The following is an 18,059-nucleotide window of genomic DNA, read 5'->3' on the forward strand; positions in this document are numbered from 1 at the left end:
AAATATGCTCAAAGAGCTAAAGAGAAACATGGACAAAGAACTAGAAAAAATAAGGAAATGACCTAAGGACAAAATGATAATATCAACATAGAAAGAGAAATTATTAAAAGGAGCCAAATAGAAATTCTATAGCCTATATTAAAAAGTATAGTACCTGAAATAAAAAATCCATTCCCTAGAAGCAGACAAAAAAAAAAAAAAATCCACTGAAGAGGCTCAACTGTAGAATTGAAGAAGCAGAAGAAAGAAGAAATTTGAAGATAGGACAACTGAAATTATCAAGTCTGAGAAAAACAAGAAAAGTGAACAGAACCTAAGGGACTTGTGGGACACCATCAAGCAGAGCAACATATGCATTATGAGAATCACAGGAGGAGGAGAGAGAGACAAAGAGACAGATTATCTGAAGAATCCCAAAACTTGATGAGAGATGAATCTACAAATCTAAGAGCTCAAGGAACTCCAAGTAGAATAAACAGGGAGACCCACACTGAGACACATTATGATCAAATTGCTGAAGGACAGACAGAATCTTGAAACCAGAAGAGAAATGCAATTTGTCAAGTACAAGGGATCCTCACTAAGATTACCAATTTCTCTGCAGAAACCTTGGAGGCCAGAAGGCAATGGGATGATATATTTAAAAAACTGAAAGAAAAAATCCTGTCAACTGAAAATTCTATACAAAGCAAAAGTGTCCTTCAGAAATGGAGAAATTAAAACATTCCCAGATAAACAAAAGCTGAGGGAGTTCATTACCAATAGGCCTGCCCTGCAAAAAACGCTAACAGGAGTCCTTCACATTAAAATGAAATAAGGCTAAAATCACACTAACTGGATGGGAAAAAAGAAAAAACCTTTTTTTTTTTTTTTTTTTTTTAAGTGAAAGAAGGCTTCACAGTAACTTAAATCCATACAATGATAGAAAACATCTCCCATAAAGGTAAATACATGGGCAAATAAGAAAAATCAGTATTGTTGTAATTTTGTTTTGTAATTCCACTTTTTATTTCCTACTGAAGTTAAAGGACAAACATGTAAAATGACTATCAATCTATGTAAATGGGTATAAAATGCAGAAAAACGTAATTTGTGACATCAAAAAATAAAAGGGGAGGCAGATATGTAAAGCAGTAGAGTTTTTACATGCAACTAAAATTAAGCCATTAACTCAAAATAGATTCTTCTAACTTTAGGATGTTATATGTAATTATCATGGGCAACCACAAAGAATCTATCTATAGAATATTGACAAAAAGAAATGAGAAGGGAATCAAAATGTGTCACTACAAAAAAAAAAAAAACAACCCCATCAGGTAAACACAAAGAAAGGCAGTAATGGAGAAAATGAGCAAAAACAAAAAAGGCTGTAAAATATGTGGAACAAAATGGCAAAAGTCCTTTCTTATTGGTATTTAAGTGTAAATGGATTAAATTCCCCAATTAAAACACATAGATTTGAAGAATGGATAATAAACACGACCCAACTATAATGCTGTCACAAGAAACTCATTTTAGATCTAAAGACAGAGAGGTTGAAAATGAAAGGATGGAAAAAGATACTCCACGCAGACAATAACCAAAAGAGCTGGGTGGCTATACTAATATCAGACAAAATACATTTTAATATAACAATTATAAACACATATACACCAAACATCAAAACCCCAAAATATATGAAGCACACATTGGCAGAATTAAAGGGAGAAATACACATATCTACAATAATAGTTGGAGGCTCCAATATTCCACTTTCAATAATGGATAGAACAACCAGAACAGAATCAATAAAGAAACAAATTTCTTGAACACTATAACCAAGTGGATCTAATAGACATATTCAAAACACTCCACCCAACAGGAGAGTACACATTTTCCTTAAATATATGTAACACTTTCTAGGAAAGACTGTATGTTTCTAGTAAGGACTATCAGCCATGTTGAATAATGTTTAATGTTTATTATTTATTAATAAGTCTCAATAAACTTAAAGATTAAAATCATACAAAGTATCTGTTCTGACCACAATGGAATGAAACTAGAATTAACAGAAGTAAACTCTGAAGATTCACAAATACATAAAAATTAAACAATATATTCCCTAAACTCAATGGGTCAAAGAAGAAAGCACAAAGGAAATTAGGAAAATATTTTTGACAAATGAAACAAGAACACAAAATAAAATTTATGTGATGCAACAAAAATAATGCCAAGGGGGAAATTTATAGTATAAACACTTACATTTAAAAAGGAGCTTCCCAATCAACAACCTAACTTTACACCATAAGGAACTAGAAAAAGAACTAAACTCAAAGACAGCAGAAGGAAGGAAATAAAGATCAAAGCAGAGATAAAGACAAACAATAGAGAAAAATGAAAGCAAAAGTTGGTTCTTCAATAAGATTAAAATTGACAAACGTTTAGATACACTAAGAAAAAACGATCAAATTACTAAAATCGGAAATAAAGTGGGCACATGACTACCAATTTTACAGAAATAAAAAGAATTATAAGAGACTATTATGAACTATACACAAATTATATAATCTAGATGAAATGGACAAATTCCTAGACTACATGACCCACCAGGACTGCCTCACAAAGAATTTAAAAATCTGAATTGCCTTATAACTAGTAAGGAGATAGAATCAGTAATTTAAAACATTCCAACAAAGAAAAGTCCTGGGCCAGATGGCTTCACTGGTGAATTGTACCAAACATTTAATGAAGAATTAACACCTCCTCAAACTCTTCCAAAATACTGAAGCAGTGGGAACACTCCCTAACTCACTCTATGAGGCCGATGTTACCGACACCAAAACCATACAAAGACACTATAAGAAAACTACAGAGATTATCTTTTATGAGTATTGGTATAAAATCCTCAGAAAATACCAACGAACCAAATTCAGCAGCATATTAAAAGAATTATACACCATGACCAAGTAAAATTTATTTCTGGAATGCAAGGACAGTTCAACATACAAACATCAACTGATACAACACATCACATTAACAGAAAGAAGCAATAAACCCACATGGTTGTCTCCACTGATACAGAAAAAGGACTTGACATAATCAACACCCATTCATGAAAAAACACTCAAAAACAACCCCTATAAATAGAAGAAAATTATCTCAACATAATAAAGGTCCTATATGAAAAACCCATAGTGATATCACACTCAATGAAAAGACTGAAAGCTTTTCTTATAAGATTAAGAACAAGACAAGGATACCTGCTTTTGTGATTTCTACGCAACATAGTATTGGAAGTTCTAGTTAGAGCAATTAGGGAAGAAAAAGAAATAAGGCATTTAAATTGGAAAGGAAGAAGTAAAATAATCTTTTTGCAGATGACATGTTCTTAGATGTAGAAAACCCGAAAGATGCCATAAAAATATTACTAGGGCTAATAAATATACTCAGAAAAGATGTATGATACAAAATCAACACATTAAAATATGCTGTGTTTCTATACAGTAACAATGAATAACCCCAAAAGAAAATTAAGAAAATAATCACTTTTACAATGGCATCAAAAGAATAAGATATCTAAGAATTAACTAAGGAGGTGAAAGATTTGTACACTGAAAACCCTACAAAACTGCTAAAAGAAATTAAAGATACAAATAAATGAGAAGACATACTATGTTCACAGATTTAAAGAATTAATATTGATAAGATGTCAGGTTAAAATGAGGAAGGAAATAGCAGAGGACGTAAAGAGGTGGAAAACCATACCATGCTCACGGGTCAGCAGAATCAACATTGTTAAAATGCCCATACTACCCAAAGTGATGTATAGATTCAATGCAATCCCTATTAAAATACCAACATTTTTCACAGATCTAGAAAAGATAATTCTATGCTTTGTATGGAACCAGAGAAGACCACGTATAGCAAAAGCAATCTTAAGCAAAAAGAACAAATCTGGAGGCATCAATTTACCAGACTTCAAGCTATACTGCAAGGCCATAGTAACCAAAACAGCATCGTACTGGCACAACAACAGATACATAGACCAACAGAACAGAACTGAGAACCCACATATAAAACCATCCTCATGTAGCCATCTAATCTTTGACAAAGCAGACAAAAACATACACTGGGGAAAAGAATCCTTACTCAATAAATGGTGCTGGGAAAATTGGATAGTCACATGCAGAAGACTGAAAGAGGATCCACTCCTCTCACCTCTCACAAAAATCAACTCACAGTGGATAACAGACTTAAACCTAAGGCGTGAAACTGTAAGAATTCTAGAAGAAAATGTTGGAAAAACTCTTACGGACGTTGGCCTAGGTAAAGAATTTATGAAGAAGACCCCATAGGCAATCACAGTAACAACAAAAACAAACAAAACAAACAAACAAACAAACAAACAAACAAACGTGATCTGATTAGATTAAAAAGCTTCTGCATAGCCAAAGAAACTATCATGAGAGCAGACAACCTGCAGAATGGGAGAAAATATTTGCATGCTACACATCCGATAGACAGCTGATAACTATAATCTATATAGAACTCAGGAAAATCAGCAAGAAAAAAATCAAACAACCTTATCAAAAAGTGGGCAAAGGACATGAACAGAAAGTTTTCAAAAGAAGACAGACTCATGGCCAAGAAACATGAAAAAATGCTTACATCTCTAATAATCAGGGAAATGCAAATCAAAAACCACAATGAGATATCACTTAACTCCAGTAAGAATGGCCTTTATTAAAAAGTCCCAAAACAATAAATGTTGGTGTGGATGTGGAGAGAGAGGAACACTCTTACACTGCTGATGGGACTGCAAACTAGTGCAACTTCTGTGGAAAGTAATATGGAGATACCTCAAATAGATACAAGTAGAACTACCATTTGATCCAGCAATACCTTTACAGGGCATCTACCTAAAGAAAAAAAGTCATTCTATTAAAAAAAAAAAAAAAAAAAAACAAAACACAAACCATCTGCACTAGAATGTTTACAGCAGCACAATTCACAATTTCAAAGATGTGGAAACAACCCAAGTGCCCAAGAATACATGAGTGGATTAATAAAATGTGGTATATGTATACCATGGAGTTCTACTCAGGCACAAAAAACAATGGTGATCTAGCACCTCTTGCATTATCCTGGATGGAGCTAGAGCCCATTCTTCTAAGTGAAATATCACAAGAATGGAAAAACAAGCACCACATGTACTCACCATCAAACTGGTATTAACTGACCAACACTTATGTGCACATATAGTGGTAACATTCATCGGGTGTTGGATAGTGAGGGGGGGAGGAGGAAATGGGTATATTCACAACTAATGGGAGCGGTGCACACTATCTGGGGGATGGACACGCTTGAAGCTCTGACTCAGGTGAGGCAAAGGCAATATATGTAACCTAAACATCTGTACCCCCGTAATATATGCAGAAATAGGAAAAAAAAAAAAAAAGGATGTCAGGTTAAGACACAGTGGCTCAAGCCTACAATCCCAGCACTTTGGGAGGCCAACGCGGGAGGATCACTTGAGCACAGGAGTGGCAACATAGCAAGACACTGTCTCTACAAACAAAACAAAACAAAACAAAACAAAACAAAAATTGGTTGGGCATGGTGGCTCATGCCTGTAGTCCCAGCTACTAAGGAGGGTGAGGCAGGAGGATTACTTGAGCCCAAGAATTTGAAAGGCTACAGTGAGCTATGATCATGCCACTGCACTCCATCCTAGGCAACAGATCAAGGCCCTGTCAAAAAAAAGTCTTATTCAACATACTACTGAAAGTTCTAGCTAGAGCAATGAGACAAGAGAAAGAAATAAAAAGCATCCAAATTGGAAAGGAAGAAATGAAATTATCCTTGTTTGCAGATGATATAATCTTATATCTAGAAAAACCTAAAGACTCCAGAAAAAAAAATAGAATTGATAAGCAAATTCAGTAAAGTTGCAGGATACAAAAAAAATCAATGTACAAAAATCAATAGCATTTCTATATGCCAAGAGTAAACAAGCTGAAAAGGAAACCAAGAAAATAATCCCATTTACAATAGCTACAAATAAAATTAAATACTTAGGAGTAAACTTAATCAAGTGAAAGATCTACATAGTGAAAAACATTGATGAAAGAAATTGAAGAGGACACAAAAAAATGGAAAGATAGTCCATGCTCATGGATTGGAAGAGTCAATATTGTTAAAATGTCCACACTGCCCCAAGCAATCTACAGATTTAACGCAATTCCCATCAAAATACCAATAACATTCTTCACAGAAATAGAAAAAATTCCAAAATTTATATGGAACCACAAAAGATCCAGAATAGCCCAAACCATCCTGAGGAAAAAAAAAAAAAACTGGAGAAATCACATCACCTGACTTCAAATTATACTACAGAGCTGTAGTAAATAAAACAGCATGGTACTTGCAAAAAAACAGACACATAGACCAATGGAACAGAATAAAGAACCAAGAAATAAAACCACACATCTATAGTGAACTTACCTTCAACAAAGTTGCCAAGAACACACAGCAGGGAAAGGACAATCTCTTTAATAAATGGTGTTGAGAAAACTGGATATCCACGTGCAGAAGAATGAAACTAGACCCTTATCTCTCAACATATACAAAAATCAAATCAAAATGGATTAAAAATTTAATCCGAGACCTGAAACTATGAACTACTAAAAGAAAACACTGGGCAAACGCTTCAGGACATTGGTCTGGGCAAAGACTCCTTGAGTAATACCCTCAAAGCACAGGCAACCAAAGCAAAATTGGACAAAGGGGATCACATAAAACTAAAAAGCTTCTGCACAGCTACGGAAACAGTCAACAAAGTGAAGAGACAACCCACAGAATGGGATAAAATATTTGCAAACTACCCATCTGACAAGGGATTAGTAACTAGAATATATTAATATAAGTAGCTACATCAACTCAATAGGAAAAAATGAAATAATCTGATTAAAAATGGGCAAAACAAGACATACAAATGGTCAACAGATATATGAAAAAATGCTCAATGTTAGTCATCAGAGATATGCAAATCAAAGCTACAATGAGATACCACCTTACCCCAGTTAAAATGGCTTTTATCAAAAAGAGAGGCAATAATGAATGCTGGAGAGGATGTAGAGAAAGGAGAACCCTCGTACGCAGTTGATGAGAATGTAAATTAGTGCAACCACCATAGGGAACACTATGGAGGTTCCTCAAAAAAGTAAAAATAGAACTAGCACATGACCCAACAAACCCATTGCTGGGTATATATTCAAAGGAGAGGGCCGGGCGCGGTGGCTCACGCCTGTAATCCTAGCACTCTGGGAGGCCGAGGTGGGTGGATCGTTTGAGCTCAGGAGTTTGAGACCAGCCTGAGCAAGAGCGAGACCCCATCTCTACTAAAAAATAGAAAGAAATTATCTGGCCACCTAAAAATATATATAGAAAAAATTAGCCGGGCATGGTGGTGCATGCCTGTAGTCCCAGCTACTCGGGAGGCTGAGGCAGGAGGATCCCTTGAGCTCAAGAGTTTGAGGTTGCTGTGAGCTAGGCTGACGCCACGGCACTCACTCTAGCCTGGGCAACAGAGTGAGACTCTGTCTCAAAAAAAAAAAAAAAAAAAAAGAAAAAGAAAAAAAAAGAAAAACAAAGGAGAGGAATTCAGTATATCAAAAAGACATCTGCATTCCCATGTTTAGTGAAGCACCATTCACAATAGGCAAGATTTGGAATCAACCTATGTGTTCATCAACGGATGAATGGATAAAAAAATTGTGGTACATATACACAATGGATTATATAGCCATAAGAAAGAATGAAATCCTGCCATTTGCAACAACATGGATGAAACTGGAGAACATTAAATGAAATAAGCCAAGCACAGAAAGACAAATCTCACATGTTCTCACTAATGTGTGGGACTTAATTATTAAAAACGATCAATCTCATGGAGACAGAGGGCAGAATGATGGTTACCAGAGGCTGGAAAGGGTTGCAGGGGCGGGGGATAAAGTGGGGACAGTTAAGGGATGCAAAAATATAGTTAGATAGTTAGATGGAATGAATAATATTTTATAGCACAACAAAGTGACTTTAATCAACAGTAAGTTAGGGTATACTTTAAAATAATTAAATGAGTGGAATTGGAATGTTTCTAACACAAATGATAAATGCCTGAGGTGATGGATACCCCAATTACTCTGATTTGGTCAATTCACACTATTTGGATGTATCAAAGCATCACATGTACCCTATAAAGATATACAACTATTATGTACCCATAATTAAAAATTTCTTAAAAACAAAAAATGCCAATAATACCCAAAGTAATGTACTATTCAATGCAATCCCTAAAAAAATTCCAATGACGTTTTATGTAGAAACAGAAAAATCTACCCTAAAAATCATTTAGACTCCTAAGAGATCCTAAATAGCCAAAAAATCTTGAAAAAGAAGAACAAAGTTGGAAGACTCACACATTCTGATTTCAAAACTTACTACAAAGCTACAGTAATCACAATAGAGTGGTACTGGCATAAGGACACACAGAACAGTGGAATAAAATAGAAATCCCAGAAAAAAATCTTCACACATATGGTAAACTGATTTTTGACAAGGTTGCCAAGACCATCCAATGGAGGAAAAGACAGTCTTTTCAACAAATAGTGCTGGGAACACTGGATATTCAATTCAAAAGAATGAAGTTGGACCGTTACCTTATACTATATACAAAAATTAACTCAAAATGATTCAAAGATCTAAATGTAAGAACTAAAAGTATAAAACTCTCAGAAGAAAACACAGAGAAAAAGCACCATGATGTTATATTTGACAATGGTATTTTGGATATGACACCAAAAGCACAAGCAACAAATGAAATGATAGATATATTGGACTTCGTAAAATTAAAAACTTTTGTGGATCAAAGAATATCATCAAGAGTGAAGGCCAGGCGCAGTGGCTCACGCCTGTAATCCTAGCACTCTAGGAGGCCGAGGCAGGCGGATCGTTTGAGCTCAGGAGTTCAAGACCAGCCTGAGCAAGAGTGAGACTCTGTCTCTACTAAAAATAGAAAGAAATTATATGGACAGCTAAAAATATATATAGAAAAATTAGCCGGGCATGATAGCGCATGCCTGTAGTCCCAGCTACTCGGGAGGCTGAGGCAGAAGGATTGCTTGAGCCCAGGAGTTTGAGGTTGCTATGAGCTAGGCTGATGCCATGGCACTCTAGTCCAGGCAACAGAGTGAGACTCAGTCTCAAAAAAAAAAAAAAAAAAGAGAGTGAAAAGACAACCCACAGAAAGGGAGAAAGTATTTGTAAGTCATATATCTGATAAGAATTTAATATCCAGAATATATAAGATAAAGAACTCCTACAACACAACAACAGCAAAGTAAACGATCCAATTCAAAAATGGACAAGGGACTTGAATAAATATTTCTTCAAAGAAAGTGTACTAATGGCCAATAAATAAGTACATGAAAAGATACTCAACATCACCAGTCATTAGGAAAATGCAAATCAGAATCACAATCAGATACAACTTTTCACCCATTAGGATGGCTACTATCCAAAAAAAAAAAAAAAATAGTAATAAGTGATGGTAAGGATATGTAGAAATCAGAACCCTTGTGTACTGCACGTGGGAAAGTAAATTGGTACATTCAGCCACTGTGGAAAACAGTTTGGCAGTTTCTCAAAAAATTAAACACAGAATTACCACATGCTACTAAACTGTACGCTTAAAAATGGTTAAAAAGGAAAAAAATGCAATTACCTTCCCAAGGGAAAAAATGGTTAAAAAGGTAAATTTTGGGTTATTCATATTTGACCACTATAAAAATACAAAAAAATTAAACTCATGCACATGACCTATTACTTGAATATTATAATTAAAAACCAAATATGAGACAGCACCAACATGGAGAATAAAGAATATCAACCAATTTACACATAGTAGATCAAGCTGACGTTCTAGACATCCTCAGATTAAAAAAAAAAAAAAAAACTACTGATGTTAAGAGTCAAATGGACAAGTGGTATTACTAAAATATTACTTTGGGCATGTCACAACTTCTATGAGCCTGTTTCTTGAAATGCATAACGAAGGGATACCTACTTTACCTCTGTTATTAAAGATTATATCAAAGAGCTTTTTAAAAAGTAATGGGTATACAATAGTAATATAGCAATATTTGTTTAGTAATGGCTGTTAGAAAGGCTTCTGCTCTGATGCAAATAAGCACATGAAAAATGATAGAACTATTTATTAACATAAGAAAAAGTGTGTTTGTATATTCCCAAGTATACTGAATTCCACATGATTTAGGTTTTGAAAATTTTTTTCTGTGCTGCTTTAAGAAAATTGTTTAACAGTTAATTTTGGGACCAGAAGGCAAACAGTCAAAATAAAAAACAATGTACAAATTGTTTTTCATTTTGAAGTTCTAAAAATCAGTCTGTGGTGACCAAACTTGTTTCAAAGTTACTCGTTACTTCAATCTAAACAAAGGAATAAAATGACAAGTTAATGTTAAAAACTTCAGTTTCATTGAGTCTGTATTTTTTAGCTATTACCTGGAATCAAGAGAAGCAAAAAGTTGATCAAATTGTTTCTCCACAACCTCTAGGACACTTTTTGTCTCCTCTCTTGTTTGATTCTGTATGTGTTCAAGCCTCTGGGAAAAACACAAAGACTTAATTTGGAATTCTTATTTTGTAGAAATTGTAGAATTTTGAAAGTAAAAGGTACTTTCCAGACTTTTCAGAATAACAACACAAGAGGGAATTAAGATGATAACAGAATCAGTCACAAGGATCAACTTTAAATCCTGCTCCTTTTCAGCAAGATCACATCTTCTTGGCATTTTCTACTGATAATGTGGCAAAAAGACCTAAAAAGTCCACTGATAAGTTTTCTAAACTTTTTTCTTATCCCCTTTTATCATTACAGGAAATCAGTCATTTTAAATAGTTCAATTTCTCTTTTGAGGGATTCCCTAGATTAAAAAAAAAAAAAAAACTTAGAAGCCACACTTGAATTAAAATCTTAACTATTCCATGCCTCTCTTTGTATCTTAAACATTTTAAGTACCGCTGCTTGGGATCCAGGACCATTTTTCCTTCCAATGTCTCCCTTTTGGAATGGAAATGTCTATCTCATGCCTGTTTCACCAACGATTTTTTTTTGTTTGTTTGTTTGTTTTTTGAGACAGAGTCTCACTCTGTTGCCCTAGCTAGACTGCCATGGCGTCAGCCTAGCTCACAGCAACCTCAAACTCCTGGGCTCAAGCAATCCTTCTGCCTCAGTCTCCTGAGTTGTTGGGACTACAGGCATGCACCACCATGCCTGCCTAATTTTTTTTTTCTATATATATTTTTTTAGCTGTCCAGATCATTTCTTTCTATTTTTAGTAGAGACGGGGTCTCACTCTTGCTCAGGCTGGTCTCAAACTCCTGAGCTCAAACGATCCGCCCACCTCGGCCTCCCAGAGTGCTAGGATTACAGGCATGAGCCACCACGCCCAGCCTTACCAAGGTATTTTAGAAGCAAATAACTTCTTGTCTGGTTTCACAGGCTCACAGTTGGAGAGGAATTTTGCCCCAGGATGAATGATATTCTGAGTCTCACCCATACCTGACTGAGAAGATATTTAGAAGAGAATTTATACTTAGAACTGACCCTGGAATGGGTTAAGACTTTCGGGGATGCTGAGATGGTGCAAATGTATTTTGCACTGAGAAGGAGAGAAATGTTGACGGGCCAGAGGGTAGCCTGTTTGGGGTTGGATTGTGTCTCCCTCTTCCAAATTCAGATGCTGAAGTCCTAACCTCCAGTTAGTTTACCACGGATTTGCTCTTCACTACAGCTGATACTTGTTATAACTCTTTATCATCACAGATGGCATTCTTTTTTCCCTTCTTTCCTCAATGTTTTTCTTCTCTCATAACTCTATCTAGTTATTTTTATAAAATTTCTCATCCCTGTTAAGAAATGACTTTTGATAGTGACTTTTAGCTGATCAAAAATGTCTTGTCCTTCCATGCAAAAAAAAAAAAAAACCAGCCACAGCATAATCAGCTATAACCTTTTGAACTCCCTGATTGTAAATCTGTTGTTGCTGGGTGCTGAAGAGCTTGCTTCTTGTCACCAAACGAGTGGGTCTCTCTTTTGGGGTGGCGGGGGCAGGGGGAGATCAGGGAGGAGAGAGTAAGCCTCTCTCAGTAGGTGGATACAGCCAAATAATAAGCAAATGTTGGAAAGATGACTTGCGATGCTGATCCGACACAAACTTCAGCTCCCAGCAAGTCAGTGGCTCCTTAATAAAGCTCCATTCCATTAGATTCCCAGCAAAACGATGCTGTAAGACCAATCTTGTAGGCCTTGGCAAAAGTTTTCCATTCTTTATATATTTCTCTATTACCAGAGCATCATGCTTAATAACTCAATGCTAACTCTAACCTCAGTGATAACACATCCAAATGTACACGTTTAAAGAGGACATGTTTCACTTCATGATAGAATGTAATCATTCAAAATGCTTACTTTTACAGCACTACTTAGTTGTTCAGAATTGTAGCCTGCTATCTTCAATGCTTCATCAATTTCTTCTGAAGTTTTAATTTCCTAAGAAGGGAGAGGAACCACATACAAATATAAAACATAAAAATAGATGCTTAGATACCTTACACTATAGTTGTAAAAAAATCAAGCTACCATTTTGGCTACAAAGGCAATACAGCCCCACTACAGAAAACTCAAAATAAGCAACAAAAATAACACTTAATCCTGCTTACCCAGAAATAAAAACCATTCACATTTTAGAGCTCTGGTTATAGTATTCCAGAGTTTTTTCATAAAGATATACTTTCTAAAAAAACAGGATTATATCCTGTAACCCTTTTTCAATTTAAAACTATTGAACAATTTATCATGGCAATAAATGTACACATTTTAACTTATAAACAGTTCTTCGGGAAAAAGATCATAATTTGGTTATGTTAAGATTTAAACCTAAAGAAAAAGACAGAAAAATTAAAGTGCTCTCTCTCCTCTTCTTCAGCCCATTAATGATCTTAACAAAAAACACTTAATTCATCACCATTTTGCAGTTTGTTCTATTTCTAATCTCAAATTAAAACAATACATTATTTAAAGTTATCAGGAGTAGTAATAGGAAAATTCAATCTCCAATAACATTACTATCAACAACAACAAATGCAGTCAGGCCTTTTGGTCATCGTTAAAACAACTGGAGGCCGGGCGCGGTGGCTCACGCCTGTAATCCTAGCACTCTGGGAGGCCGAGGCGGGTGGATTGCTCAAGGTCAGGAGTTCGAGACCAGCCTGAGCGAGACCCCGTCTCTACTAAAAATAGAAAGACATTATATGGACAACTAAAAATCTATATAGAAAAAATTAGCCGGGCATAGTGGCGCATGCCTGTAGTCCCAGCTACTCGGGAGGCTGAGGCAGTAGGATCGCTTAAGCCAAGGAGTCTGAGGTTGCTGTGAGCTAAGCTGATGCCACGGCACTCACTCTAGCCTGGGCAACAAAGTGAGACTCTGTCTCAACAAAAAAAAAAAAAAAAAACAAACAACTGGAAAATTACACTTAGAATTTGGCAATTTATACATGTTTCAAAGAATCTGGATTCAACAAGTAGACTCAAAAGGAAGAAGTTACATATGAGTAAACATTAAGAACTTGATAGTCAAAGGTGGAACCGACTGTATTAGGAAGAAAAGAGAATTGTTCAAGTATAGAACAAGAGATTCAAGTAAGGCAAGTGAGTTTATTTCTGTTACCTATAAGCTTCCAAAAAAAATCTATAATAATAGGGACCTAGACGAGAAGAAAGTTAAGCTACCAGAGACAAAGTCAAATATTTGGCTTCATCGCACTTCATGACCAACATGTTTCATACCGACATCACAGCTGATGAGTTTGAAACGGTCCTGTGTGTGCAGGCTGAATGTTCTAAACCAATAGTTAGCTGATCAGCAGTCTTCTTATAATCCTGAGAACTGTTTATCCTAAAAAAATGTCAAGTACATTATTTTAAATACCTACATTAATATGATTTTAATCGTCTATTCAGATTTTTATCCTCTCTCAAAAATAATCCATATATGACTTAAAGAACATGTTCTCAATTATCTATCAGCAAGGAGACAGAAACCGTGAGTAAATATGCTTTCATATAACTCAATTTTTTTTTTTTTTTTTTTTTTTTTGAGACAGAGTCTCACTCTGTTGCCCAGGCTAGAGTGAGTGCCGTGGCGTCAACCTAGCTCACAGCAACCTCAAACTCCTGAGCTCAAGGGATCCTCCTGTCTCAGCCTCCCGAGTAGCTGGGACTACAGGCATGCACCACCATGCCCGGCTAATTTTTTTTCTATATATATTTTTAGCTGTCCATATAATTTCTTTCTATTTTTAGTAGAGATGGGGTCTCACTCTTGCTCAGGCTGGTCTCGAACTCCTGAGCTCAAACGATCCACCCACCTCGGCCTCCCAGAGTGCTAGGATTACAGGCGTGAGCCACCACGCCCGGCCATAACTCAATTTTAATAAAAAATTCAACTTCTTAACAAATTCCTAAAAATAATGTCTTAAAGCATATGTTTTAATTTCTTAAGTACTGCTCCTTACCTGGTATTTTTGGTACAGGTGTTGATAATCACTGAAATATTTTAAGCTCATCAATTAAAGTGAGTACTTACACAAATGCCAGCTATTAAAAATGCACTTGTATGTCTGGACAGTTTACAAAAAGATAATGAATTTAAGCAAAGAAAAAGTTAGTAGCATTCTCTTGTCTATAGAAACCAGAGTTTTATTGGCCTGGAGTGGTGGCTCACACCTGTAATCCTAGCACTCCAGGAGGCCGAGGTGGGAGGACCGCTTGAGGTCAGGAGTTAGTTTGAAAACAGAGTTTTACCTATATTTATCTTTATATCACCATAGTGGCTACCACACAGTAAACACTTAGTGTTTGCTGAATAAGTTAAGCCTACAGTTTATGGAAGAAACTACGATGTTTAAACATGTTACTTTTATAGAGAAAAATATTAGACCAAATAATTTGAAACATTCACTTTGAAACATTCACTATAAAACATTTCACTTTGAAAAGTGAATATTCATGTTCTTGAAAATATGAGCAAGTTGGCCCTGAGGAGTCCATTACTGAACAGGAGTTTCAAAATATTAAAGATAAATCAAATCAGTAAAGAAATACATTGAGTCAAGGGATACTACAATTTAAAAACATAACCATTTTAAACCAAATAGTCTTTAAATCAGAGAATAGCAGTTTCTAACATAAATATAGCTGAGAGGAAGAATTTAATTAAAAAATGGTAATTTGGAACAAATTTGAGTATTTTCTGGTTAAGATGGATTCAGCTACCTCTGAAAGTGAAATTTCACTTTGCAGTCTTAGGAGATATTATACACATCTCAACAAGAGTAAACAATCTGGTTTGACTTGTACGATGTACTAAAAGTGAGAAAATTTCGCATAGAAGTACAGATCCCTAGCTTGCCTTGGGGAGGAAAAAAGATCTGGCAACATGAGATTGTTCTTAACACGTAGCAGTAATTGGCAAGAGCTGAACAGAAGCTGCCTCCTTTGGAGGGGGTGAGCCCTCTTTATCTGCCACAATCCTTGCTGCTCATTCTTTAAACTCAGTCCACCTCACCCAGTAAGTCATCTGCTTCACTCCTGTAGGTGTTCAAACTTGGGAGTTCTAAATTTGATAAACATGGCTACTCCATGAGGACTCATGAGCCAGAAGAATTCCTAAAGATTCATTCTATTTTTATTTATTTTAGTTGAGTTTAGTTTTTGAGACTGGGTCTTACTTTGTTGCCGGGGCTAGTGTACGGTGACATCCTCAAGCTCACTGCAACCTCAAACTCCTGGGCTCCTCAGCCTCCCAAGTAGCTGTGGCTACAAGCATGTACCACCACACCTGGCTAATTTTTCTATTTTTTGTAGAGATGGAGTCTCACTGTTGCTCAGGTTGGTCTCGAACCCCAGAGCTCAAGTTATCCTCCCACGTCAGCCTCCCAGAGTGCTAGGATTACAGGTGTGAGTCACCACACCCGGCCTCTAAAGATTGATCTAATCACTCTACGGAGCTCATGGAGGAAGTGACTGGTGTAATACATTTAAAGGAACTGGGAGAAGTACTGATATTCAATGAGCCTGGGTTCACATTCTGGTTCTGTTAAAGACCAGCTCCCAGACTTTAGATAAGTGGTTTTACTACCCAAAGAAATGACTACATCCATTCTTTTGCTTTTTTCTGAGAACTCATTTAAAGTCTGGAAAGAGTAACTACAGCAGTAATATGAAGAGCCAAGAATTCTAAAGAATTTTAAATGTTACCTGAATAGGAAATGAATAACCACAGAGTAAGGGAAGAGTCAGGAAGTGATTAGGAGCTAGACTAAAGAGGACATGAGCTAGGGCAGCAGAGATAGAAGATAGGTTATGGGTAAGGATAGTGTGGAAGTTAGATTCTGCATGAGGTAAAATGAATGCAACATGAGGAACCGAGGTGATTTATAGATATTTGGTGCCATTAACAAAATTGGAAAGTTCCAAATGAGGTTGTTCTTAAAGGATATCCTGTATTTCTTTTTACTTCTTGCATAGTCTACTACCATATTAAATATGCTTTAAAAAGTTTAAGGTTATACAGAAACTTAATTACCATCTGAGTAGGGTCCCAATAAATTGATCAGAAGATTCTTCAAACACTTAAAAAGTTGCAAATGGTCAGACTTCACCATTTTTTCAACCATGATCCATCCCATAGCCAACTATAAATGTAAACTTAGCTAGGATTGAGAAATGACTTTAGAAAAACTACAGCAAATGTCAAAATATTATGGTTCTTCATCTAACAGACATTACATGTTTACTCTGCATCCCACACCAGAGACACAGAGGAATAAAATGTGGTCCATGGCCTTAAACGGGCTTATAGACTAGCAGGGAAAGACATATAGAAATAAGTGCAACGAAAAGTAACATAGGTGCTCTTCTCTAGCTGGGGTGTGTTTAAAAATATCTCTATAATGGCCAGACACAGTGGTTCATGCCTGTAGTCCCAGCTACTTGGGAGGCTGAAGCAGGAGGATTCTTTGAGCCCAGGAGTTGGAGGCTGTAGTGAGCTATGATCACACCACTATATTCCAGCCTGGGCGACAAAGTGAGACCCTGTCTCTTAAATAAAAAAAAAAAAAAAAAAAAAAAAAAAAAATTCAAAGAGCATTTACTAATGCATACTTGTGTAAAGTCTTATAGAAGAGTAAAAAAATGAAGAACCCCAAAGTTATTATTTTTCCTTTAAATAAATCACCTCTCAAACCACCTCTTTCCAAAGTCCTCCATCAAACTGTACTTCTGCTATTCTGAAGAATCCAGAGAGGTGGGGTGTGGCAGCTCACGCCTGTAATCCTAAATCCTAGCTTGCTAGGAGGCTGAGGAGGGAGAATTGCTTGAGGCCAAGAGTTTGAGACCAGCCTGAGCAAAGAGCAAGAGACCCAGTCTCTACAGGAAAAAAAAACCAGAATTAGACAGGTGTATGGTATGTGCCTGTAGTCCCAGCTATTTGGGAGGCTGAAGGAGGATTGCTTGAGCTCAGGAGTTAGGGGTTACAGTGAGCTGAGACGCTGTCTCAAAAAAAAAAAAAAAAAAAAAAAAAAAAAAGAAAGAAAAAGAAAAAGAAAAAAAAGAGAGAAATAAGTAATTTTTTTCTTTATAACTTCCTCTCATCCAGCACCAATTAACTTTAGCTAGTATTGTACTCTCAGACTTTCTTGTTTTGATATGGTAATCCTTGCATTCTTTTTTTCACTTTAAATAAAGACAAATGAATGATGTTTCTTTAAGGAACTGGACTCTCCATTCCACTGACAGCTAAGAGGAATTATGAACTTAAAGAGCACTCTGCATAAACAATGGGTTAGAAACACAGATCTAATAATGATATTTTATCAATTATTTCTAAAATTATTTCAGAAACACATTGAACTTTAAATACAAAATAAGTACAGAC

At 35.9% G+C, this 18,059-nt stretch overlaps 1 protein-coding gene across 2 annotated transcripts in view; it reads right to left on the reverse strand.

The window, feature by feature from the left end:
- The window catches only part of RNF17 (ring finger protein 17), a 101,468-nt gene that overhangs the window by 76,903 nt on the left and 6,506 nt on the right, over nucleotides 1–18,059 (reverse strand). For both annotated transcript variants that reach the window (XM_069467469.1, XM_069467468.1), the window contains exons 4-6: nucleotides 13,910–14,018; nucleotides 12,530–12,610; nucleotides 10,561–10,661 (exon numbers count right to left, since the gene is read on the reverse strand). In XM_069467469.1, the coding sequence (XP_069323570.1) occupies nucleotides 10,561–10,661; nucleotides 12,530–12,610; nucleotides 13,910–14,018 (291 nt within the window). The remainder of the gene's footprint in view (nucleotides 1–10,560; nucleotides 10,662–12,529; nucleotides 12,611–13,909; nucleotides 14,019–18,059) is intronic.

Source organism: Eulemur rufifrons, chromosome 4, assembly GCF_041146395.1.
Source record: "Eulemur rufifrons isolate Redbay chromosome 4, OSU_ERuf_1, whole genome shotgun sequence".
In the NCBI taxonomy this organism is placed as follows: Eukaryota; Metazoa; Chordata; class Mammalia; order Primates; family Lemuridae; genus Eulemur; species Eulemur rufifrons.